At 33.1% G+C, this 26,820-nt stretch overlaps 1 protein-coding gene and 1 pseudogene across 1 annotated transcript in view; one reads left to right on the top strand and one right to left on the bottom strand.

The window, feature by feature from the left end:
• Positions 1–26,820, top strand: part of SYCP1 (synaptonemal complex protein 1) — a 117,252-nt gene that overhangs the window by 44,139 nt on the left and 46,293 nt on the right. Inside the window, exons 15-23 of the mRNA XM_047084884.1 lie at positions 1,428–1,489; positions 7,946–8,050; positions 8,865–8,968; positions 10,238–10,355; positions 11,156–11,226; positions 14,283–14,364; positions 17,384–17,446; positions 19,899–19,961; positions 20,124–20,186. Coding sequence (XP_046940840.1) covers positions 1,428–1,489; positions 7,946–8,050; positions 8,865–8,968; positions 10,238–10,355; positions 11,156–11,226; positions 14,283–14,364; positions 17,384–17,446; positions 19,899–19,961; positions 20,124–20,186 — 731 coding nt within the window. The remainder of the gene's footprint in view (positions 1–1,427; positions 1,490–7,945; positions 8,051–8,864; positions 8,969–10,237; positions 10,356–11,155; positions 11,227–14,282; positions 14,365–17,383; positions 17,447–19,898; positions 19,962–20,123; positions 20,187–26,820) is intronic.
• Positions 22,873–23,313, bottom strand: LOC124515848 (60S ribosomal protein L12-like; annotated as a pseudogene).

Raw genomic sequence — 26,820 nt, 5'->3', positions numbered from 1 at the left:
CCAGAAAGCTCCACAATAAAGAGGACTGAGAATTGTACCACAGAATGGTTATTGAGGATCATAGTTTTAATAATGTAATTATAAATAACGTAATTATAAATATTTAATATAAATTATGAATTATTTATAAATATTTATTAAAGTATTTATATTTATAAATACTTATAAATAATGTAAAATAATGTAAGAGATGTAATTAATGTAATGTCATGAGATAGGCATTAGTTTTGCATAGGACTAAGAAAGAAATGTGTAGATAACAAACAGGAATTTGTTTGCAAACCAAAGAAATTGGACAGTAGTAAGAAGAGGCAGAAAGGTCAGTCAGATATTGTTTTGTATTCAAATAGATGTTTCGATGGGATGGGGGAAATGAAAGATTCCTTTACAGAGAGTCAGTATATATATTGGTTATATAAGCAACTAAAGTCTCAGAGGAGGTAGGAATGTTGAAGTCCAGAGTACAATGGTCAGAATTAGCTTGAGAAAATGGATCACTTGTCCTTTTTAGTTGAGAGTGAAGATTAAGAGGCCAGGTATTTAGACAGTGATGAATTAAAGGTAAAGGTACATGCTGAGTGACCTCATTCCAAATATATTTGGAATGTGTGTGTGTGTGTGTGTGTGTGTGTGTGTGTGTGTGTGTGTGTGTATTGCTTATTTTGACTAATGAACTCCGGGCTCATTTGGTTGTGGAATTAACTTGATACAAACATTGCTATTAATACATATCCATTATTTTTGCGTATTTCCATTTGGACTTCCTCTATGCTTTATGGTGCTTTCTTTCTTTTTTATTTTATTTTTTTTTTACCTAAGGCATTTACTTATTTATTTTTTAATATGAAATTTATTATCAAATTGGTTTCCATACAACACCCAGTGCTCATCCCAACAGGTTCCCTCCTCAACGCCCATCACCCACTTTCCGCTCCCTCCTACCCATCATCAACCTTCACTCAGTTTATTCTCAGTTTTTAAGAGTCTCTTATGGTTTGCCTCCCTACCTCTGTAACTTTTTTTTCCACCCTCCCCCTCCCCCATGGTCTTCTGTTAAGTTTCTTAGGATCCACATAAGAGTGAAAACATATGGGATCTGTCTTTCTCTGTGTAACATATTTCACTTAGCATAACACTCTCCAGTTCCATCCATGTTGCTACAAAAGGCCATAATAGCCAAACTATGGAAAGAACCTAAATGTCCATCAACTGATGAATGGATAAAGAAGTTGTGGTTTATATATACAATGGAATACTACTTGGCAATGAGAAAGAATGAAACCTGTCCTTTTATGGTGCTTTCTTTAGTTGCACTAAACCATCTCGGTTTTCTTCCCTTTCAAACTGTGGTATTCTTATTTCTCATCTCTCCTTTCCTGTTCTTCTAATCTGGCTTTTCACACCTTTTATTCTTTTGTTTATTTTAGAAGAGATGACTAAGCTTAAAAATAACAAAGAAGTAGAACTTGAAGAATTGAAGAAAATCTTGGTAAGTATATAGTTTCTCTTATTAATATAGAGCAGTTATTTTTCAAAATAATATGAATCTGTTGACCTAGTCTCATACACTACAGATATTTTATATTAGTGTTTTCAGCTAAATATAAAAAATACACTTGTGTTTTAGTAAACCACATTCTTATCTGTACCAAGTTTTATACATCTGTCTTGGCTAAAGTGTTTATGTTATTTGAACATGTGTTGACAGTACATTTAAGTAAGAGCAATGCATACGATATAGCTGGTTGTAAATTTGGTATGCCTTTGATGCCTTTGAACCATAAAGCTACACTTTTAAGGAAGATATGTATGTTATATATTCAGTAGCTATGTTAAGTGTACAGATAGAATCACGTTTAATGAATTTGTTAGGGTAGGCTTCATTATGTTTTAATTGATTATAATGTGTGGAGCATGGGTGGCAAACTTTTATTTAAAGAACTGGATAGGAAATATTTTAGGCTTTATAAGCTATATACAGAATGTTAATTCTCCTCTCCTATTTCCACACCCCCTTCTCCTCCTCCTCTCTTTTATTTTTAAATAAAATGTAAAAATTATTCTTAGGTCAAGGGCCTACAGAAAGAGATTGTGGGCTGATTTTGTGTAGCAGGCTGTAGTTTGCCAACCCTTGCTATATAGTATTGTTTATGATTATAGATATTTGATGGTGGGTTTAACCTATTGTGTCTCTACCTGACTTTGCAACTCCTGATTCTTCCATCTCTTGGGAAGCATTATTTCCAAATGCTTATCTTTTCTCCACTGAATTGCTTTAACTCAAACTCTTGTGAATAGTAATGTTTACATTGCTTTCAGATTTGATAATGCAGACTTATACTTTAAGTTTCAGCTTGAATATCAGTTGTTTAGGAAACCTCTCTTTAATATTCTTATCTAGTTTAGGTCTCTGTATGGCCTGTTCCCATAGCCACCCTGTACTTTTCCTGTATAGCACTTATCACAAATAGAATTACTTTATTTTTGGTAAAATTATTTAAAGCTTTATTCACCCTTTTGATTCCCCCTTACTTAGCACAGTAGGTGGTATACAGTAGGTCTTCAGTTAATAAATAGTGGAATGAATGTATGCTCCCATAAGGGCTAAGGGCTAAGAATCCATGCCCTGTTTTCCTTGTAAACCTAGTACTTAGTACAGTGACTGACACGTTATGAATATTTGTTGAATGAATGAATACTAAAGCATTATTTTTACTGTGAAGATTCACTCCTATGCAGACAAGAACTGGTTTAGGGTTTTGTTATATTTGGACAGCAATAGAACACAGTATCTTGGTCCTTAAAATTATGTTTTGATTTGGTAATCTAGCTCTTTGCTTCTTAACTGTATGACTAAGAGCAATTTAACTAAACTCTTGATGCCTCAGATCTCCATCTCTGAAATGCACATAGCTAATGGGGTAGTTGTAAGGGATAAATAAAATAATACATTTGCCCTTTTAACAAACATTTGTTGAGTTTCTATTATGCTATACTCTGGGGGTACGGTTGGGAGCAAATGGATGCATATGCAGCTTTCATGGATCTACAGTCATGAAATAATCCCATTTAAATATAAGCAGTCATTCAAAGGTAATATTACAATGGTGACAAAGGCAATAAAGGATTACTTTTCAGTGCTATGAGGCCTATAATTAAGGAATTTGAACTAGTTAGGTCAGGAAAGTCTTTTTTTAAAAAAATAAATATTGAAATGAAATTCAGAGAAGGAAGAGCTTATCAGGTAGAGGAAATATTTATGTGCAAAGTTTCTTTAATAGGAAGGAGTATGGTGAGTACAACCTCGAGTGAAAAGAAGAGAATGGTACAAAATGAGTCCAGAAAGTTAGGTAGTAGGAGCTTGGCAGTTCATGGCCTTTTAAATCTTATCAGGATAATTTTGTATTATCCCAAGAGGTATGGGAAACTCTAAAGAATTTCAGTAGGGAGTGACTTGGTTTGCATTTTGAAAAGCTCATTTGGCTTGCAGAATTGAGAACAGATTAAGATAGAACAGTTAATTAGACAGACAATCACAGTAGCTAGAGGAGAGATGATTGTAGCTTAGGCTGGGAAGTAGTGGTGAGAAAAAGTGGATGGTTTTGAGAGATATTTAAGATTTAAATACTTAGGTTGATCCAGGATGATACTAGCATTTGTTGAAAAGATTCTTTTTTCCCCTTGAATTGATTTTGCACTTTTATAAAAAATCAATTGGCCATATTTGTGTGGATCTGTTTCTGGACTATTTCTGTTTTCTTAATCTATTTGTTATCAATTCACTGACATATTAGTGTTTTGATTACTGTAGCTTAATAGTCTTAGATTTGGGTAGTGTGGTTCCTCTGGCTTTAATATTCTTTTTCAAAATTGTTTTAGCTATCCTAGTTCCTTTATCATCTAGATTTTCAGCTTGTCTATTATCTAAGGAAATCCTACCAGAATTATGATTGTAATTGTGATTGTAATTGTAATTGTGATTATGATTGTGATTGTGTGAAATCAAGTTAGGTTGAATTGCTGTTATTACTTATGTTGGGTCTTCTAATATATGAACATGGTATCTGTCCATTTGTATAGATCTTCCTTCATTCTTTAGCATTTTTTAGTTTTCAACATACAGATCTGTACATGTTGTATTTATACCTAAATATTTCCTTTCTGGAAAGTGTTTTAAGTAGTATTTAAAAGTACTTTTCTCAAAAAACCTGTATTTTTCCAGTTGTACATTACTAGCAGGTGGGGATACAATTGCTTTATGCATTGGCCTTGTATCCTACAGTCTTGCCAAAATCATTTATTTTTTTATTTTTTTAATGTTTGTTTATTTTGAGAGAGAGGGAGGGAGCAGATAGAGAGGGAGAGATGCTGTCAGTGCTGAGCCCGATGTGGGGCTCAATCTCATGGCTGGTGAGGTCATGACCTGAGCGGAAACCCAGAGTCAGATGTTTTAATCCACTGAGCCACCTAGGTACCCCTTTTCAAAATGACTTACTAGTTCTTGGAGTTTTTTGCACATTCCTTATAATTTTCTATGTAGACAGTTATTTTGTCTGCAAATAAGGACAGTTGTATTTCTTTTTTTCTTGTCTAACTGCACTGGCTCAGACTTCCCAGTATGATGTTGAAAAGGAGTGGTGACCATGTACATCTTTGATGTGATCTTAAGGGAAAGTATTCAGTGTTTCACCATTAAATATGATGTTTAATTCTAGTTTTTTTTTTTTTGGTGGAAGTGCCCTTCTGTTCCTAGTTTAAGCTTTTTTCTTATGAATCTGTGTTGAATTTTGTCAAGTGCTTTTTCTGTGTTTACTGATATCATGTTGTTTTTCTTATTTAGAATATTAATATTCTAATCAATGTCATACATTGGTTTTCAAATATTGAATCAGGCTTGCATTTCTGGGATAAATCCCAGTTGGTGTGGTATATTATCCTTTTTCTAAATTGTTGAATTTATGAATATTTTGTTGAGGATTTTTGGTTTTGTGTTCTTGGGAAGTCTATAGTTTTCTTCAGTGGTCTTTATCTGGTTTTGGAATCAGGCTAATACTGGCCTCATAAAATGAGTTGGGGAGCATTTCTTTCATTTCTGTTTTCTGGAAGAGATTGTATACAACTAGTGTTATTTCTTCTTTAAACATTTGGTAGAATTCTCTGGTGAAATCATCTGGACTTAGAGATTCTTTTTTGGCAAGATTTTAAACTATGAATCTAATGTTTTTCATTATTACAGAACTGTTAAACTGTTTTATCTTAGGTGATTTGGTAGTTTGTGGTTTCTAAGGAATTAGTCCATTTCATTGAAGTTGTCAACTTTCTGTGCATAGAGTTGTTTGTAGCATTCTGTTATTTTTTTAATATCTATGGAGTCTATAGTCTATACTCTTTGATTACTAATATTGGTGATTGGTGTCTTCTGTCTTGTCAGTCTTGATAGAAGTTTATTGATTTTACTGACCTTTTCAAAATAACCAGCTTTGTGTTTGGTTGATTTTTCTCTACTGTTTTTCCATTTTCAGTTTCATCAGTTTTGGCTCTTATCTTTACTATTTCCTTTCTTCTACTTGCTTGGGTTTATTTTGTTCTTTTTCTAGGTTCTTAAGATGAAAACCTAGATTGTTGTTTTGAGACCTTTCTTTTCCATTTAAACATTTAATGCTATAAATTTACTTTAATCACTTCCTTAACTGCATCCCACAAATTTTGATATCTTGTATTTTCATTTTTATTTAGGCTAAAATATTTTCTAATTTCTCGATTTCCTCTTTGACCCTGGGGTTATTTAGAAGTCTGTTATTTAATTTCCGTATTTGGAGATTTTCCTCTTTTACTTATTTCTAGTCTAACTCCATTATGGTTCAAGAATATACTTTATTATTTAAATTTATAAAGGATATAATCTGTCTTAGTAAATGTTCCATGTGTACTTGAAAAGAATGTGTATTCTGCTGTTGTTAGGTTCTATATGTGTTCTTTAAATGTTAGATTCATTTGATTGATGGTGTTGTGAAAATCTTCAGTGTTGTCGATTTTTTTTTGTCCTGTTCTATTATTACTGAGGGGTGTTAACATCTCCTATTTTGATTTAGTAATTGTCTATTTCTCTATAATTATGTCAATGTTTGCTTCACGTACTTTGAATTTCTGTTATAAGTCTCACATTCATATAGAACTATTCTGTCTTCCTGACAAATAGACCTTTGATCATTATTAATATCTCTCTTTATCTCTGACAGTATCTTTTTGTCTTGAAGAATGTTTATGGTTTGCAAGGTATATCTTTCAAACTGGATTAGTCTTCTATTTGTAAACATTTGTGTATATGTATATATGTAGTCTGTATATAATTGGGTCTTCCTATGCACTATTGCTAGAGTTAGCTTTTTAAATCACAGATGCGATCATGTTATAGCTGTATCAAAATTTTAAATAGCTCCACCGTTGTGATCTCATGCTTAAGTAAACAACATGAAAATTGACTTAAATCTATGTTGGATAACAGGAGGAGTTGATAGTAATTAAGCACCTGTAAGTAAAGAGTTAATGGTTGTTTTATACTTAGTCTTGCTCACTTTCTAGAGCTGTGCCATCCAGTATGGTAACTAGAGGCCAAATGTGGCACTTAAATTTAAATTAATTAAAATAGACCAAATTAAAAAAAAACAAGTCAGTTCCTCAGCTCCAGTAGCCACATTTGAAGTGATCAGTAGCTACCGCATGTTCCTGTTATTGCAGAAAGTTCCATTGTATAGGACCCATCTAAAGCAAAGATTGACAGAATTCTTCTTTAAAGGGCCAGTAGCAAATTTTTAGGCTTTGTGGGCCATGTGGTTGGTCTCTCTTGCATCTATACAGCTTCGTTGTTACAAGGCAAAATGGGAATATACAATACATAAATATGTTGGCTGTATTACAGTAAAGCTTTATTAAAAACAAGTAAGGACTGGATTTGGCCTGTGGGCTGTAGTTTGTTGATCCTTGATTGTCTAGAACATTTAATTTAATTTTTTTTCAATATATGAAATTTATTGTCAAATTGGTTTCCATACAGCACCCAGTGCTCATCCCAAAAGATGCCCTCTTCAATACCCATCACCCACCCCCCCTCCCTCCCACCCCCCATCAACCCTCAGTTTGTTCTCAGTTTTTAAGAGTCTCTTATGCTTTGGCTCTCTCCCACTCTAGCCTCTTTTTTTTTTTCTTCCCCTCCCCCATGGGTTTCTGTTAAGTTTCTCAGGATCCACATAAGAGTGAAAACATATGGTATCTGTCTTTCTCTGTATGGCTTACTTCACTTAGCATAACACTCTCCAGTTCCATCCACGTTGCTACAAAGGGCCATATTTCAACATTGAATTTAATTCTTGATACCTTATTTAAAATTGTATATTGACAAAGGAATCCTCGGGGAATGAAGTAATTTAAAACCATTTCATAGGAAGAATGATAATAAGAATTAGAGATTTTAGAATGGTTAAGAGAAAAAGAAAAGTTAGGGAGTGTTGATAATTCTCTTCAAATATTTGTCAGCTATCATGTAAAAAAGGAATTAGACTTCTATGCGACTAAGAAAGGCAGAACAATGACAATTGCATGGAAGTTATAGGGAAGCACGTTTTAGTGCAATATAAAGACAAACAGAATTGGTAGGATAGTGAGTGACTAATAAATGCTAATAAATTGGAGTGAATTATGCATAAGATAAGGTTTGAATTCAATGACCTGTCTGATTTTTTTTAAATAAAAAATTTTAGGGCTCTGTTTATTCAATCCTTTGTTATCATATTTAGTTTTGGAATTAACTTATTAATTACTTGTTTTCTCTTTTTAAAAAAATTTAGCCAAAGAGAAACTCGTAAGTCTCTTCAGTCTAGTTAGGTAGTTTGATCATTTTGCATACGTTTGTGCTTTGGTTGTCATGATTTATGGTGTTCTTAAATAGGTAGAAAACCAAAAGCTTTTAGATGAAAAGAAACAATTTGAGAAGATTGCTGAAGAATTAAAAGGAACACAGCAAGAACTGACTGGTCTTCTCCACACCAGAGAGGTTGGTTTAGAAAAGATACATTTTGTCCTGCAACATTTTGTTAGTAGAGTACAGATTTACAGAATAGATTATGGTATAGCTATTAGCTTTGTGAAAGATTTCTTCAGAAAATTCCTTTCAAAGGAAGTGTTCCTGCTACATTTAATGTACTAATGATTAATGTGAAACACATCTAGAAAATCTTCATATTCTAATGTGGGAGAGAGAGGTCAGCATTTAAGATGTCAGGAGTATGCATCATGCTATGGTTTATAACAATCACATTTTTGATGTCTTCAGTATTCTTAATTTAAACATTTAAAACTTAACTTTTGTTAACTTCTTAGTTTACAATAATTTTTATAGTGCTTATGTTATAATTTTGGAATATGTTTTTTATTTTATAAAGGCATTTTTTCAATCCATAACAGTATTATGTTGTAACTATACAATAGTTTAAAATAGTAAGAACAGCTTAGTTTTTAAGATACTACCTGACTTCATTAATTATTATATTTTTTATTGATAATATAACATTTTAATGCAGATTAATTACCTGGTTGAGTAAAACTGATGAAAATATTTTATAATTTGTAAATACAATTTTACTGGTTGAGCTTTAGAATATCAAGATGGAATTTACTTGTATTACATTTGTCATTATTCATTATTCTAAAATTATAATGCTTTTGGCATTAAGTCTATTAAATTTTAAAATGTGACATTTTCTTACCAAATTTTTGGCTAATATATGAGTTGATTACAGATTGGCCATACTTTTAAAATAAGAATATTGTAAAAATGTTTGCTGTGATTATACACATTTATTTTCCAGAGAAAAGTGCATGATTTGGAAGTACAGTTAACTGCCATTGTGACAAGTGAGCAACATTATTCCAGACAGGTTAAAGAGCTGAAAACTGAACTTGAAAATGAGAAGTAAGTTTTCTATCTATAAATAACTTACATATTTCATTTTTAAGCTTTCTGGTAGTTAATAAATTAGTAAATTATATTCAATATTTATTTGAATGGGGTTAAAGTTGTATTTATTCCTAATTAGAGATCAAAATAATTTATTAATTTTACTGCTAATGAAATTAACAATGGTGTGTGTGTGTGTGTATATATATATATGTATGTATATACATATACACATATACATATACATATACACACACCATTGTATATATATATATATATATATATATATACAGATAAATACATATACATATATACATACACATATATATATAATTGACATAAAAAGAGTATATCACAAAGTTGGGAACTTCTTTAGAATATCAATATATTACTTTTCTTGGCAATACTTAGTTCCTCATAAAAATAATTATTTGCAATTCTACCCATTTATTTTGGTTGCTTGTTAAATTATTTCATAGATTTGTTTTGGTGAAGTGACAAAATACATACACGTCATTGAATTCTGGGTAAAACTTATTAACCAAAATTCCTTTTAGTAAATGGACTGGTTATTTATACGTTAGTTTAATGTTTCCTATTTCAACCTTTCAAAGCTATGTTTGCTTTTTCAACCTTTCATTTTCTAATCTACTCTTTGATGAATTTCCAGTATTGGTTAAGTAGGAGAAGATAATAGGTGCTTGCTACTGAAATCATTCCATAGAACCACACAGTTCCCCCTTCTTTGATTTAAAATTGATCCTGACTGCACTAATAGCAGTAGTAATCTCTCTTCCATTGTGGAGTATTTGAGATCTTGTAAGAGCAGTTTAAGTGTTGTGCACAAAAATTAAACCTGATTTTACTTATTTTAATGAAAATATTTTGTTAAAAATAGCTCATGCCTCATGTACTACTATAATCAAATCACCAGAAGTTTGGAATAGTTTTGAGACCGTCTACTAGAGAAAAAAAATTATATGAGAAAGTAAGACACCCTTCAAAATTTGTGGAAAAGTATGGGGAGGTGAGGTGTAGGGAATATGCAAGGAAATCTGTGGCATCTTAACTTAGTGTTGAAAATTTCAAATGTGTAAAGTAGAGGGAATAATGTAATGAAGCAGCACATAGCTATCACTGCACTTCAGAAATTATTAATTAATGGCCAATCTTATTTATATTCCCAGCCCTTTCTCCCTTTCCCCTAAGATTATCTTGAATTAAATTCTACATCATATAATTTAATAGGTAAATATTTAGGTCTGACATGTTTTTAAAAAACAGGCTTAAGACTACTGAACTAAATGCAAGCTGCAACAGGCTTTCACTGGAGAACAAAAAATTAGCACAAGAAACAAGTGAAATGGCCCTAGAACTCAAGAAACAGCAAGAAGATACTGATGTGAGTTGTAAAAGAAAGTACCAGTGACTTAGTTTTCTAACCTGTAAATATAGGGGGCTCGAATAGATGACTTTCCAAGATTCTTTACCCTTTACAAATCTGATTATCTTAGAGCTGATCCTCTGTTTCAGAAGAAAAATATGCATATTGATTTAGATGGTGATAATGGGCAACAGACTATAGAACTACCCATTGATAAAGTTAATGTAATTTTAAGCGTTAGGATTTTTATGAGTATTTATTCAACAAGTATTTATCAGGTAAATCATATGACAATGTGGAGGATACAACGATGAATAAAATACCTTCTTTCCTCATTAAGATCTTATGACTCAAGAGAAGAACTAAATGCTCAAATAACTTAAAATACTATGTTATATGTGTTGTTTTTGGGACAAAGTGTTATCTTCTTCCTTGGAGGAAGAGAAGGCTTCAGAGAGAACATAGCATTGATTTTGGTCTTAAAAGATGACTGATTATAAGTTCAGTAGGTAATAGTGAATGGAAAAGCATTCCTTGAAGTCACAACAATATGAACAAGGATAGAAGGCCTTAAAGTATCACTGGGAGACAATAAGTAAGACTTGCTTTTTAGCTGCTGTATAGAGATTACTAGGGGAGTAATTAAAATAAGGCTGGAAAAATAGTATGTAACTATGCAAGTTAAATAGCTCACTGTCTTGTTTTATATATAACTAATTGAATTTCATGGTGACAGATAAAGATTTTAAATATCAGTTTCAATTTTATTTTTGTTGAAACAGAATTATTAACATAAACAACATTTATTATTTCTTTAGAATAGCAAAAAGAAAGAAGAACGGATGTTGAAACAAATAGAAAATATGGAAAAAACTGAAGCACAATTAAGGCAAGACTAATGAGTTGACTTTTTTTTGTCTGGCAAAAGATTTTAGTATTTTTCTATTTGTTATGCTTAATTTAAATTACACTTAATGTTGGATATGGTATAAAGTAAAAAATTAGAATGATTGCTTTGGAGTTCTGCTTAAAAATAAAATCATAACAATGTCTTTTGTTCTAGTGTTGAAATAGGTTAGACAGGAATTTTAAAGCATCACGAACTTTCTTATATTTTAATATTGAAGAAAGTAATTATATGCAAGAAAATTTAGAAGCGAAATTAAAAAAAATTAATGTTATTTTAAAACGTCCATGTTTCTAGGTGTTTTCACAATCGTCTATTTTTAATGCCTGTAAACCAGTCAAGTGGATATAACAATTTATTTTAATCCTTGTTGGTTTTAGAGATGACATTTTCCAGTTTTCCACTATCATAAATAGTATTGTAGTAAACATCTTGGAGCATACAGATTTTTTCCCTTATTTTGAATTTGATAGGATACATTTCAAGGAGAATTTACTGAGTCATAGGAATAACGATTTCAATAACTGTTGATAGTCAAATGGTTTCTAATAGGTTATACTAGTTGTAAACCATGCAGTACAGTTACTATTGTATGAAAATGCTGGCTCCAAAAATCTTTTAATTTGTTTTGGGTATTATTATTAATTTATTTGATAATATAATAGATAAAAACAACTCATTGCTATTAGGACTTGTAATTTTCTTTTTTGGGGGGTAAGTTTTGGAATTTTTTGTGTTTGCTTGCTAGAATTTCTTATTTCTAAAATTGCTTGTGTCTGTTGCCTATTAATACTTTTGAGGTGTTGTTTACTTACTGATTTACTTAAGCTTTAAATAATATATTTACATATATTTACAATATATTACAGTATATATTTCCCCCAACTTGTGGTTTTCCTTGCATTTTGGGTAATTTTTTGTTGTGCGTAAATTTTTTTAATTTGAATTAAATCTAGTTGTCTTCTTTTGGTAATTTTTCCATTGCTTTTCTACTTAGAAATGTTTTGTCTGCTTAAAATCACATATTAATCTTTTCTTTAGTTCTTTTTCAAATTGATATATTGATACTTAGTTTTCTTTCTCTTTTTCAAATAATAAAAACATTTGAAGATAGCAGTTTACTTCTTAACACAGCTATGGATCTATGACTTAGGTTTTGATATATAGTGTTTTTATGTTTATTTTCTAAACAACCTGTTCCTGTATTTTAAGTTTCCTTTTAATCCATTAGTTAATTTAGATGGTTTCTAAATACTTGGAGATCCTTGTCTGTACTTATATTCTGAAGTATTAAGCTTTGGCTTCTCATTTTGGTTAATATATAGGATTGAGGATTATATGAGGTAATGTGAATAAAGTACTACATATAGTGTCTGGCCACAAGACTGTCGCTATTTTCTAGGTTTGGAAAGTCATCTTTTATTACACTTCTAATGATTGCTTTTGTTGTTGCTCAATTTTCTCCTTCAGAGAAAGTAGCTGTTATTTCTAGATTGAATCTCTGTGATTAAAGCACTGTACATTTTGGAGATAAAAAATGAAGACATATTTTAGGGAAAGGCTATCTTTTATTTAGGAGAATTAAAATTACTTAGAAAATATCTTTTTGTACATCTACCTACTCTATGGACATAAATAACTCTGAATATATATGTATATATACACTCTGAAGAGTTATATATAATAATTATATATGTTATATAATTATATATATTGTATTATATATATTATATAATTATATATAATATAACATATATCACAACTCTATATACTATATATATATATACACACACACTCATATAGAAGTAAGAATATGCCAATTAAAATTTTTATACTCAGTTAAAGAGTAAATAGCCTGAATTCAGTTTTTACAAGGCCAATTATTTCATATGATTGAATAATATTTATATATTTCTATAAATAGAAATAGCTTCAAGAAGGGGTGCCCGGGTGGCCAGTCGGTTGAGCATCGGACTCTTGATTTCAGCTCAGGTCATGATCCCAAGGTCGTGGGATCAAACCCCGCATCAGGCTCCACACTGAGCGTGGAGCCTGCTTGGCATTCTCTCTCTCCCTCTCCCTGTCCCTCTCCCTCTGTCCCTCTCTCCTGCTGATGTGCTCTCTCTAAAATAAAATTTAAAAAAAAGAAAAAAAATAAATAGCTTCAAGGATCCAGGACAAAAGACCATTGCTTTCATGTGCAACAAATTTTTAATTTACAAAATTTTGAAAGGATAATACATGCATATGGTACAAAATTCAAAGCGACAAAGGGGGGGCACATAAGGAAAGAAAACTGTCTTTCCTTTGTCTTTCTGCTGTCTAGTGTCCCTCCCCAGAGGTATCACTGTTTCTTATGTGTGTTTCCAGAGATACTCTCTCTCTGTCTCTATGTAAGGATATTTGTCTATGTAAATATCTCAGTCATGTAGTAGCTCATTAAAAATCACTTGTATTTATGTCCCTAATTTATTTGTATAAAATAACTATGTCTTTGACTATGATGACTAATTTAAGACTAAGGAAGAGTAAAGTGAAATTTTGATTTAAATCAGAAATACTTCTTTCTAGAGGTTTTTTTTTTTTTAATTTTTTTTTCAACGTTTATTTATTTTTTTGGGACAGAGAGAGACAGAGCATGAACAGGGGAGGGGCAGAGAGAGAGGGAGACACAGAATCGGAAACAGGCTCCAGGCTCTGAGCCATCAGCACAGAGCCCAATGCGGGACTCGAACTCCTGGACCGCGAGATCGTGACCTGGCTGAAGTTGGACGCTTAACCGACTGCGCCACCCAGGCGCCCCTCTAGAGGTTTTTTTAGTGGAAAAAGGATCTAGCTAGTTTCAAGTTAAATGTATAAATTCATTTAAATGTAGGAGAGGAGGTATATATGTTGACATTAATGCATGAATAATTACCAAACAAAATGAAAATCTAAACCAACAAAAAAATATAGTCAAGCATTTTAGAAATCCCAGAAAATGAATAGAACAAAAAATATAAAGTTTATTACTATATCACTCTTCCATTTCCTTTAAGGAATGAACTGGAATCTGTGCGAGAAGAACTAAAGCAGAAAGGAGATGAAGTTAAATGTAAATTGGACAAGAGTGAAGAAAATGTATGTTATATTTAATAATAAATTGTAGAATAGAATTTCAAATCATAAAATCACCACGTGTGTAAAAAAAAATAAAGTGAAATATTCTAGTGTATAAATAGTGATATAGGGACTATTGTAGGCTGCTGACCTTAAAAATACAGGCAAAGCTGAGTTATTTTGCTTACAGGATTTATGAGTAAAAGAAATAGTGGTATAATTCTAAATTTCTTTCATAAATCCTCAACATTTAATGTTGATATACATTTTTAGGCTAAAGAGGCTCAAGAAAAAATTTGTCAGTAAATAACATACCGATAAAATTGGTAAGTTTGTGTTGTGCTTTGGTGGGTATGATGTCAATATATAGAGATAGGAAGAAGGTTTTCTGGGAAGAATATCACAAAAGTGGAATAGTACAAAGTATGTGATTCCACCATGTTCTAGGCACTGTTCTGGGTATCAAGCTTGGACTTCATTTGTTCTGGTGGATAATGTGTGATCCAATTAAAGTGTTTTGTATTTTTTTGTTTTTTTTTTTAATGCTTATATGTTTTTGAGAGAGAGAGAGAGCAAGTGAGAGCATGGGGGGAAGGGGCAGAGAGTGAGAGTGGGGGGTGGGGGGCACAGAATCTGAAGCAGGCTCCAGACTCTGAGCTGTCAGCACAGAGCCCAAGGTGGGGCTCGAACTCACGAATCACTAGATCATGACCTGAGCGGAAGTCAGATGCTTAGCTGACTGAGTCACCCAGGTGCCCCCAATTAAGATTTGTTATTAGGGAAGTGATATTTTTAATCTTTAAAAATGGAATGAGGAGATATGAAAGGTGCTGGAGTCCGTTGGAAGGCTTTAAAAAAGTGTCCTGAAAGCTCTGGAAAAAAAATCTTGGAAAGGACTTTGGCCTAGTTGAGTTTACTTACTTATTCCTGAATTAATTATTGTGGGTAAGGGGTAGAGTAATTTGGCAAAGCCTGAGGTACTTACCCACCTACTCCTGGAGACAGATTAGCTTCGATCAAACAACATGGATTTAGCAGGATTATCATGCAATTTACACTAACAGAGTTTTCTCAGGAAAGAATGGTGGCCAGACCAAAACATAGGTCCTCTATATAGATGCTGTTGGAGCCTGTACGGGGCATCTAATCAGGATACGTTTCCTGGAAGAAGTGACATTCAGTTTGAAACCTTAGGTTAATAGGAATTAGTGGAAGTCAGAGAGGTGGACATAAATATATCAGGGAAAAGAGTGTTATAATTTACAAGTATACACACACTGTATACAGACCATGAGAGAGTCTTTTGTATTTAAACAATTATGAAAATTCATCTTGGTTGGAAGGTAGAGTTCAAGATTGTGGTAATAGTGTAGAGAGTAGGGAAAGATGAGAGTGGAGAGATGAGGATAGGGAAAATGAAAGTTGGGAGAGATGAAGGCAGATTATGTATAGTCTCATAAACTATATTTAGGAATTTGAGGTTATTGAGAGTTTTGACCTGAGGAATGTCATGTTTACTTTTAGAAAGTTGTCAGACCATCTCAACTAAGGATGAGATGAGCTAATATTTTGAAGGGCTTACAGTGTACCAGGAACATTCTAGTTCTCTATATATGTTATCTTAGTTAACTGGAACTTACTTTTGTCCTCTTTTTATGAATTAAGAAATCAAGCCTCTGAGAGCACCTGGGTGGCTCAGTCTGGTTATGCGTCTGATTCTTGACTTCGGCTCAGGTCATGATCTCACAGTTTGTGAGACTGAGCCCTGCATCAGGCTCTGGCTGGCAGCACAGAGCCTGCTTGGGATTGTCTGCCTCTTTGTTCATCTCTCCCTGCCCCCTCACCCCAATAAATAAATAAACTTAAAAAAAAAAAAAAGAAATTGAGACTCTGAATGTCATGAATAAGAAGTAGTAGTGGTAGTGCTGGACTTCTACCATTCTTTAGACTCTCCCATATTTTTTCTTCCAAAAATTTTTTACTTTCAGTTTCATATTTACTACGTTCAACCAGAAAAAAACAATTTAATCTTATCCTAAAGACTTGCTATGTAATTTACTGCTTTAAAATTTGCATCGGAGGCTGCTCAAGACCCCAGTCCTTTTGTTTGTGATGTGGTAAAACATGAATTTAGTGTTTAAAATAAAAATTCTCTACCAAGAATTTAAATTTATGTTATCAACGTACAAGATATTAGTGATGAGTTAAGGGAAAAAACCCAAAATGCAAAACGAGTTGTTAGCATATTTAAGCTTTTTCCATGGTTGGATTTCTATTTACCTATTGAAACAGCTTCTCAGAAAGAATCCAGTTTGTAAGTAGTTCTCAGATATTTGCCTGGCATTGATAGTCATTACACTTTTCCCCCCAATCTGCTACCTTAGTTTAGACATTTATATTGTTTCATGCATGCTTTATCTGAGCCTATTTTCTCATCTCTAAAATGGAGATGATAATACCTGACCTGTCTTTATCATTGGGTTATTACAAGGTTCAGATCTAACAAATGTTTGTGAAAGACATATTTAAAAAATTATAAACATTTGTATGCAAGACAACTGTTAAAAATCCAGGGTAGCGGGTACCTGGGTGGCTCAGTTGGTTAAGTGTCTGACCCTCGATTTCTGCTCGGGTCATGATCTCATTCATTGTTTGTGAGATTGAGGCTTGCGTTGGTGCTGATGGCGCAGAGCCTGCTTGGGATTCTTTCTCCCTCTCTGTCTGCCCCTTTCCCACTTGTATGTGTGCATACGCACACACATGCACTCTCTCTTCCTCAAAATAAATAAATAAACTTTTTTTTAAAATTTCAGGGTAAACTGGGAAGTTAATAAAATATAAAGTGATTATTGGGCCAAGATAAGAATGATGAACATTAAAGACAGTTTCTTTTTTTAAAAAAAAAGAATACTGAAATAAACTGGGAGAATGGATATTTTTGTAGAAATATAAGACTAAGTTTTATAATTCCATTTCTATAAGATTCTCATAGAAGAAAATTGTTAGCATTTTTAATCTGATGTCATATAATGTTTTTTAGGCTCGTAGCATTGAATGTGAAGTTTTAAAAAAAGATAAACAAATGAAGATACTAGAGAACAAGGTATTATCAAATCGCAAAAAATGTTTTTGAGAAAAGAGACTTTGTAACAATATATGTATGACTAGATTCTTTAGGAGGAGTCTTTACACTGTCTTGTAGAAAGAGATCTCAATTCTCCACTGAAGGCTTTAAGGAATAAGTTTGGATTTTTACTGCAGGTTTCTTTGAAGAGGCCATTAGTTCAGGAGTTTTGTACAGTGCTTCAAACAGCAAAGTTTCATTAAACTCCTCTTTAGTTATCTCTTCCCTTTCCCCAGATTTCACACTCTCAGCAGCTGTATTTGTTGCAGATATCTTTAGAGCGGCAAGATGCTTTTAAACATTATTGTTAGACTTTGCTCTCATTCTTATAATCAAGGGAGCTACAGAAAATTTTCTCGTCTTTTTATGTGAAGTTATGAAGTGTTTTTACTGCCTGGCTGTCCATCCCAATTCACTCTTCCTTTCTCTATCCCTCACCACACACTTGTCCTAAACTTGACCTTCTTTATAGTTGAGTAGTCCTCTGGAAAAGTATAGTTCAGTCTCTGAAGTTCTGACCTCTAATAAGCAACACTGTTTTCTTCTACCTAGAATTCTGGTGAATAAAATTCTTTGTTTCTATGCACATGAATTATTTTATTTAAAATTGAACTGTGATTTCAAAAACTTTGATAGTTTAAATACTTTTCAAGAATTTTTGGACATCCTACCAAATATATTTATCTTCATTAGCCCTAAATTTGGAGATTATGTAAACTTAAAAGGAATGAAAACTTGTTATTTTAATTTTCATTAGCTTATTCAGAAAGAAGGGAGAGTGAGATGGGGCAGTCAAAATGACTTCAAAGTTGATAGTTTTGATGCCACTATCATTTTAGTAAGGTATATAATTTTTGGATGGTAGTAATGCCAATAATAAAGAAGGTTTTTTTTAGGAATACCAGTATTTGAAGTCTTTTCAGGTCTGATTCTGCTTTTTGTTCTTTCTGCTGATTCTTTTGTGTTTTTTAATGATTCTTTGGAATTTCATCTATGGGATTTCTTTGAGGTTTGTATTGAAGTTGGGATCTTCCCCAAAAGATTTTCTTGGGAGCATTATTCACCAGGAACCATTTTAAATTAAATTCTCCATTTTTAAGTTTTTCCAAATAATAGAGATAGCATGAATTCAGCCTATAAACTCATATAAGGCCACCTCATGTCTACAAATTTCAGGGAAGATTTTGATACCTTTCACTTAAGTGTTAGCATCAAGACAGACAAGTTTTCTTACAGTACCCTTCTGTGTGGCAGATTTATTTCCTGTTTACATTTTCATAGGGTAGGTAGTCTTTTGAGTTTATGGCTTTATGCGGGTTGTGTTATTGAATTCTTTACCTTTAGTGAGCTCTAAGTTTTATCTATCTCCCTTACCCTAGGTAGTTTCAACATACATCCTTAGCTGGTTTTGGTGCTACCCCCAAACCTACTATTATCACTTTAAATTATAATTTCAAGTAAGCAGATTACCTGTTTTGTAGCCATTTACTTTTAAATTATCAGGAAGGTTGTTCAGAGTATCTAGCTGGCTTTTCTGTCAAAATTGGAAGTAAGGAAAAATTGTATACACAAATAGTTGTACCTGCTAATATGTTTATACCAGTAAAATTGCTGTGAAAATCACTTTTCTTTAACTTTTCTTCCGCGAAGTAGACGGTTTGGGGGTGGGGGATATTAAAAATGAGATAAATAAGTTACTTTAAACAACAGTGCCGTGTATTTCTCAGCTTTAGAATAATAGCTAACTATGACTGCACGTGGGTTTTGCAGTAAAAATATTTAACAGAATAGTTTGTGCTAAGAGAGGTTAGTTCCCCCCCCCCCTCCGCCTTGGAGTTTCTATTTTGATGGAAATTAGGACAGTTTACAAAGTTGTAATGTGTTAGGACTGGTTAGAAATCTGTGCTACTTTTATGGTGCTCCAAATATTTCTTACCCTAATGCCTCCTGGTCCAATCATGCCTGTGTACTCAGATGAAATAGTCTCTTAAAGTGAGATAAAAAAAAAAAGTGGTTTAGATAAGAGTAATTAGAATGTAGCTAGAACATAGAGTATCACATTATTTCCCTTCCCCAAATATAACAAGTAAAAGAGACTCAGAAATGAGAAATGGGGAATAATGAGTGGGGAATAATGAAATGGGGAATAATGAGTAATAATGGGGAACAAATTACAGTTAATCTTATCTCTGGCTGTAGCTTTTGAAAATCCAATTAATATAATTCAGCCTTCTGTATAGAATTTACCAAGAGGCACATTTTCTTCATTACAATTTATACTTGATCACATAATTTTTGACATTAATGGAATTACTTAACCACATGATTTTTGAAATGACCTCTTTGTTACCTTATGCAATATTTTTGTTTAAAATTACTTATTTTGACTGGAATATTGAATAAAATAATTATAATTTCTCATAATTTGTAGTGTAACAATTTAAGGAAACAAGTTGAAAATAAAAGCAAGTGTATTGAAGAACTCCAGCAAGAGGTATGTACTGATTCTCAAAATCAAACTATTAAAGGAAAACTATTTTTTTCACTATACTTTTAGAGAATAATGCTTTTCTTTCCTTTGGTAATTTCAGTCTAAGCCAGTGGCAGTGCAAAATTGAATCACTGAATGTAATTCTGTATTTTTAATTTTTTACAGAATAAAGCTTTAAAAAAAAAGGGTACAGCAGAAAGCAAGCAACTGAATATTTATGAGATAAAGGTATTTGGACTCTTTGTTTTTAAAATACTAGTAAGTAGATGAGAACTTAGGAATTTTAAACTCTTCATATTGTAGCAGTTATTTTCAGAAATTATCTTTTGAGATTACAGGAATCCTTTTAGTTGTAATAGAGTACTTGTCTGTGATTTAGCTGAATTAAAATAATATAAGCAGCTTAAAATACATGAACGTGTGTGGTATATGTGTGTATTCATATTCCTTACCCATACCTCCACAATTGAGATTGAGTAGATTTTGGGGTGGAGCCTTGGAATCTACATTTTATTTTTTTTAATTTAACTTTATTTTTTTATTTTTTTTCAATATATGAAATTTATTGTCAAATTGGTTTCCATACAACACCCAGTGCTCATCCCAAAAGGTGCCCTCCTCAATACCCATCACTCACCCTCCCCTCCCTCCCACCCCCCATCAACCCTCAGTTTGTTCTCAGTTTTTAGCAGTCTCTTATGCTTTGGCTCTCTCCCATTCTAACCTCTTTTTTTTTTTTTTCCTTCCCCCACTCCCCCATGGGTTTCTGTTAAGTTTCTCAGGATCCACATAAGAGTGAAACCATATGGTATCTGTCTTTCTCTGTATGGCGTATTTCACTTAGCATCACACTCTCCAGTTCCATCCATGTTGCTACAAAGGGCCATATTTCGTTCTTTCTCATTGCCATGTAGTACTCCATTGTGTATATAAACCACAATTTCTTTATCCATTCATCAGTTGATGGACATTTAGGCTCTTTCCATAATTTGACTATTGTTGAGAGTGCTGCTATAAACATTGGGGTACAAGTGCCCCTATGCATCAGTACTCCTGTATCCCTTGGGTAAATTCCTAGAAGTGCTATTGCTGGGTCATAGGGTAGGTCTATTTTTAATTTTCTGAGGAACCTCCACACTGTTTTCCAGAGTGGCTGCACCAATTTGCATGGAATCTACATTTTATAGAAGCTCTACATATGATTATCTGGCTGCCCAAGAAGTTTGCGAACCATTGATTTTGCAGAAACAAATTGAACTTAGGGAATGTCAGCTCATGATGTCAGAGCTCTAATTTGTTATCATATGCCCAAGTCTTTGAACAACAACTGACAGTACTCAAATAGTTTTTGAGTCTTGAATGGAAAACAATGGTTCTCGGTGTTTGAGACATGGCCCTTTTCTAGGAAAGCAAAAATATTACACCTTCCTGTAATACTATTTGAGATTAAAAATATATAAACATTGTGTTAAAAATGAAAAGAAGTCTCAAACTGCTGGAATTATGTAGAAAAGTAACTGATACATATATCCTATAAATCAGCCTTCTGTAGGTAGAATCAAGAGAAATGTACAAAATCTTCATAGCAGCATTACTTATAGTAGCCCTAAACTGAAGATGACACAGATAACCATTAGCAGTATAAAAATAAGTCAATAGGAAATCACTCTAAGATGACCTAGATGATGGAATTAGCAGATAAGATCATTTATGTAGCTATTTTAATTGTGTTCAAAGATGGAGAGTATGATTATAATGAAATAACAAATGGGGAATCTCCATGAATAAATGGAAACTTTAAAAAAGAATCACATGGAGATTCTAAAACTGAAAAGTAAAATATCTTAAACTTCAAGTGTCCTAGTAGTAGATTGAAAATGGATGAAGAGAGTGTCAGTGAACTTGAAGGTGGATCAATAGAAATGATCAGAGAAGCACAGAAGAAAGATGGAGAAGAAAATAAAAAAAGGAATGGTACTTCAGTGGCCTGCAGGACAATATCAAGTGGTTTTAAGTGTGTAGTTGGAGACCCTAAGAAGAGGGTAGAGAGAGAATAGGTCAAAGGAAGGTTATTTGAAGGATTTCTGAAAAATTTCCCACATTTAATGAAAAACAGAAACTTGTAGATCTGTGGCTTTTATCAAATCCAGAGGAAGATAAACAGAAAATGATACCTAGGCAGGTGTATCTTAGTCAAAGTGCTAAAACCCAAAATAGAAACTTAAAAGCAGCCAGAGAAGAACATCATATTGCATATGGGGAAACAATGACACAAATAAGGGCTGACCTTGCATTAGGACAGTGAAGGCTGGATGACAAAGGAATGACATCTGTAAAGTGGTGCCAGAAATAAACCATCAAGCCAGAATTCTGTATGCAGCAAAAATAAGGACATTGAGAGTTGTACTAATCGTTAAAGACCTGCTGAAGGAATTTTTTTCTGTCTGAAGGAAAATGACATCAGATGAAAACTTGAATCAATGGAAGGAATGAAAAGTACTAGAAACAGTAAATATGTAAATGAATACAAAAGGCTATATATTTTTCTTTTTTTTAATTTTTAAAATGTGTATTCGGCTTCTATAAAAAAATTCTATGCACAGTGCATAAGATATATGACAGCCATGGCTCAAAGGGCAGGAAGGTAAATACAACTATTTTGTTGTAGGATTTTTACATGATACATGAAGTAGTACACTATTAAGTCCTTGTGTAGACTATAAGTTAGTGATACATATTCTCTCTAGAGCAGTCACTATAAAATAATGGAAAGAAACAGTGAAAAGCCAATAGAAAAATGGAATGAAGAAAAAAATTTTTCCATTGGTTGTCAAATGATCCTTTATTGAAATATTTTTATTTACAGTTCTTCACCAGCTTAGCCCCACTGCTCACTATTGATGTCATGAGAGTGTCAGCCATCAACATTGCAGCCCACAGATTGGGCAGTCAGTCCCCAAGATCTCTTTAATGGTTCCAGAGAGTTCTCTAGCAAAGATTGGTGCCACATCTGTCTGACTTTGTTGCCAATCTCATCAAGAGTGATATTTCCACTGTGCTTAATATTTTTCTGCTGCTTTCTGTCTCTTGGCAGTTTCTTGATGGCTTTGATAATCAGGTCAGAGGCAGAAGGTACTACTTCAATCTGGGCCTGTCTGTTCTGAATGGTCAGTTTCACTGTAATCCTCAGACCCTTCCAATCACCAGTTGCCTTGGTGATATCATCACAAACCTTTTTTGGAGACAGACGTAGGGGGCTGATCTTCGGGGCTAGGACAGATGTGGCACCAACTTCTCTACCATTGCCCATCAGGTATACAACTTTCATCTCATTGGGATCAAACTTTATTGGCATGGTGACAGCAGTTGATGTTGGATGAATCTGGATTTGGGACCACCAAAGACAGTTGCACCTTTATCTCCTCCCAGCCAAAAGCCAAAAAAGTGGAATACTAAAAAATTTTGATAAATCCAAAAGAGGAGCAGAACAAAAAAAGAGATGACATGAAGGCAAAGAGCAAAATGATACATCTGAATCAAGCATATCAATAATTACCTTAAATATCAATGGACTAAATAATAAAACGAAAGACAGGCAGAGATTGTTAGTCTGGATAAAAAATTGAGACCAAACCATATGCTACCTATAAGAGACATACTTTATTTAATGTAAAGATACATTACAAGGAAGTTGAATATAAAGATGAAAAAGATACACTGTATACCATGCAAACAGTAAGAATAGGAAAACTGGAGTGATTGTTTTAATAACACACAAAATAGATTAAGATAAAAGTATTATCAGAGATCCAGAGGGGCATTTCACAGTGATAAAGGCATTAATGTATCAGGAAGATGTAACAATCATGAGTATGTTTGTATTTTATAACAGAGCTTCAAGATACATGAAGCAAAAACTTAAACTAAAATGAATTATATATAATACACCTCTTTTAGCAATTGATACAACTAGTAAAAAATTGGTAAGAATGTAGAAATTCTGAACAACACCATTTACTACCTTGACTTAATTTGCATTTATAGAACACTATAGTTAAGCTGTGAATTATTTTGTAGACACATAGAATGTTTACCAAGGAAGACCATATGCTGGGCTATAAAACAAGTCTCCATATGTTTAAAAAGATTGAAGTTTTACAAAGTATATTCTCTAACTACAATAGAATTAAGTTAGAAATAAGTAACCTTAAGATACCTAGAGAAGTCTGAATATTTAGAAATTAAATATCACACTAATAAGTCATAGGCCAAAGAAGAAACCACAAGAAAAGTTAGAAATGATTTTAAACTGAATAATGATAGAAATACAGCATGTCAAAATTTGTAGCATGCATTTGGCAGGTTTTGGAAGGAAATTTATAAACAATGTTTGTTTTAGAAAAGAAATGACTCACGTTTTTATTCAGAAACTGAGAAAAGGTGAGCAAATTAAACCGAAAGAAAGTAGACAAAAGGAAATAGTAAAGAAGAGAGATCAAAGAAACAGAAGAGAGACAAAGAGAAAAAAAAATGAAAAAAATCAGTGAAGTCAAAAGTTGATTCTTTGAAAATATTACTAAAATTGATAATCCCTTAGTAGGATTGATCACAAAGATAATAAAACTCACTAAAGGTAAGAATGAAATAGGACATTAATATAAATATTATAAATATTGGAAAGATAATAAGGGAATGTCATGGACAATTATATGCCAATAAATTTGAAACTTAGATGACATGGGAAAATTTGGAAAACCTAATTTACTAGAATGGACACAAGATGAAACAGAAAATCTAAAGAACCATATATCAGCGATACTGAATTCGTCATGAAAAATTTCCTAGAGAAATATCCAGATCTGGAAGATCTCACTGGTGAATTCTAACAAATGCTTCAGGAAGAAATAATACCCGTCTTGGGGGATGGGCAAAATCGGTGTTAGGGAGTAGGAGATACAGCTTCCTAGTTATGGAATGAGTAAGTCGTGGGAATTAAAGGTACAGCATAGGAACATAGTAATACTATTGTTAATAGTATTGTGTGATGACAAATGGTAGCTACAGTTGTGGTGAGTGTGTAGCATAATGTATAGAGATGCTGAATGACTTTGTTGTACACCTGAAAGTGATGTAAAACTGTATATTCAAAAAAATTTTTTAAATAATATCAGCCTTCTATGAACTCTTCCTAAAAATAGAAGGGGAACAATTCCCAACTAGTTTTTTTGATACCAAATCCTGGCAAAGACATTACAAGAATATCTTTTATTTTTTCGCTATCCCTTAAAAATATAGGTATAAGGGCGCCTGGGAGGCCCAGTTGGTTAAGCGTCCGACTTCGACTCAGGTCATGATCTCACTGTTCATGAGTTTGAGCCCCGCGTCAGGCTCTGTGTTGACAGTTTGGATCATGGAGCCTGCTTCGGATTCTGTGTCTCCCTCTCTCTCTCTCTGCCTTTCCCATTTGTTCTCTGTCTCTCTCCCTCAAAAATAACATTAAAAAATATATATGTATAAAATCCTTAATATAATAGTAAATTTAACCTTGTATTGAAAACTATCTTACATTGAACGAGTGAAGGTTTATCTTGAGAAGGTAGTTTAAAATTTGAAACTATCAGTGTAATTTCCTGTATCAAGTAATAAAAGAGAACAATATAATCATTTCAGTGATTGCAGAAAAAGCATCTGACAAAATTCTGCACTCATTTTTTTTATTTTTTATTTAAAAAAAATTTTTTTTAATGTTTATTTATGAGAGAGAGAGAGAGACAGAGTGTGAGCGGAGGAGGGGCAGAGAGAGAGGGAGACACAGAACCCGAAGCAGGCTCTAGGTTCCAAGCTGTCAGCACAGAGCCCGACGCAGGGCTCGAACTCATGGACCGTGAGATCATGACCTGAGCCAAAGTCGGACACTCAACCGACTGAGCCACCCAGGCGCCCCTGCACTCATTTTTTTAAAAATATAATTTATTGTCAATTAGCTAACATACAACGTATACAGTGTGTTCTTGGTTTTGGGGATAGATTCCTGTGATTTATCACTTACATACAACACCCAGTGCTCATCCAACAAGTGCCCTCCTCAATGCCCATCTCCCATTTTCCCCTCTCTCCCATCCCCCTTATCAATCTTTAGTTTGTTCTCTGTATTTAAGAGTGTCTCATGGGTTTGCCTCCCTCTCTGTTTGAAACTATTTTTCCCCTTCCCTTTCCCCATGGTCTTCTGTTAAGCTTCTCAAGTTCCACATATGAGTGAAAACATGGTATCTGTCTTTCTCTGACATATTTCTTAGCACAATGGCTTCCAGTTCCGTCCATGTTGTTGCAAATGACTGGATTTCATTCTTTCTCATCACCAAGCACTACAGTACACTCATACAATGGAACAGCGTTTAGCAGTGAAAATGAAGGAAGTGTATTTACACACATAAGTATCTGAAATATACTGATGAATAAAAAAAATGCAAGAAAGAAAAATAAACATACATTTACATAAAGTTCAAAAACAACTCTGAAATATTGGTAGATAAATATACAGTAGAACTATAAAGAAGAGCAAGGAAAATGAATATTAAGGATATTTGTTACATTTGAGGAGCAGAAGGGGCAAACCAATGAAGAGAGGCACTCGGAAGTATTTATCAATATTGATACTATTCCATCTTAAAGTTGGTTGATTCTTGAGTACAGTATATGGTCTGATTCATTGTTAAATTACTTATACCTCCCTTCCCCAATTCCTGTCCCTGCCATATACCTACTCTTCATTTCTAATTCAGCTCTAAAGTAATAAGTGACTCTGGAGGGTGGATATGCTAATTCAGGTTTCTCTTTCTTTTGATAATTTCTGTGTTTGAAT

Source organism: Lynx rufus, unplaced genomic scaffold, assembly GCF_022079265.1.
Source record: "Lynx rufus isolate CCGP_SWC_20201006 ecotype Redwood Valley unplaced genomic scaffold, mLynRuf1.p SCAF_2, whole genome shotgun sequence".
NCBI classification, from domain to species: domain Eukaryota; kingdom Metazoa; phylum Chordata; class Mammalia; order Carnivora; family Felidae; genus Lynx; species Lynx rufus.
Note: the sequence above shows the minus strand (reverse complement) of the source record. Positions and strands in the feature narration are given on the sequence as shown.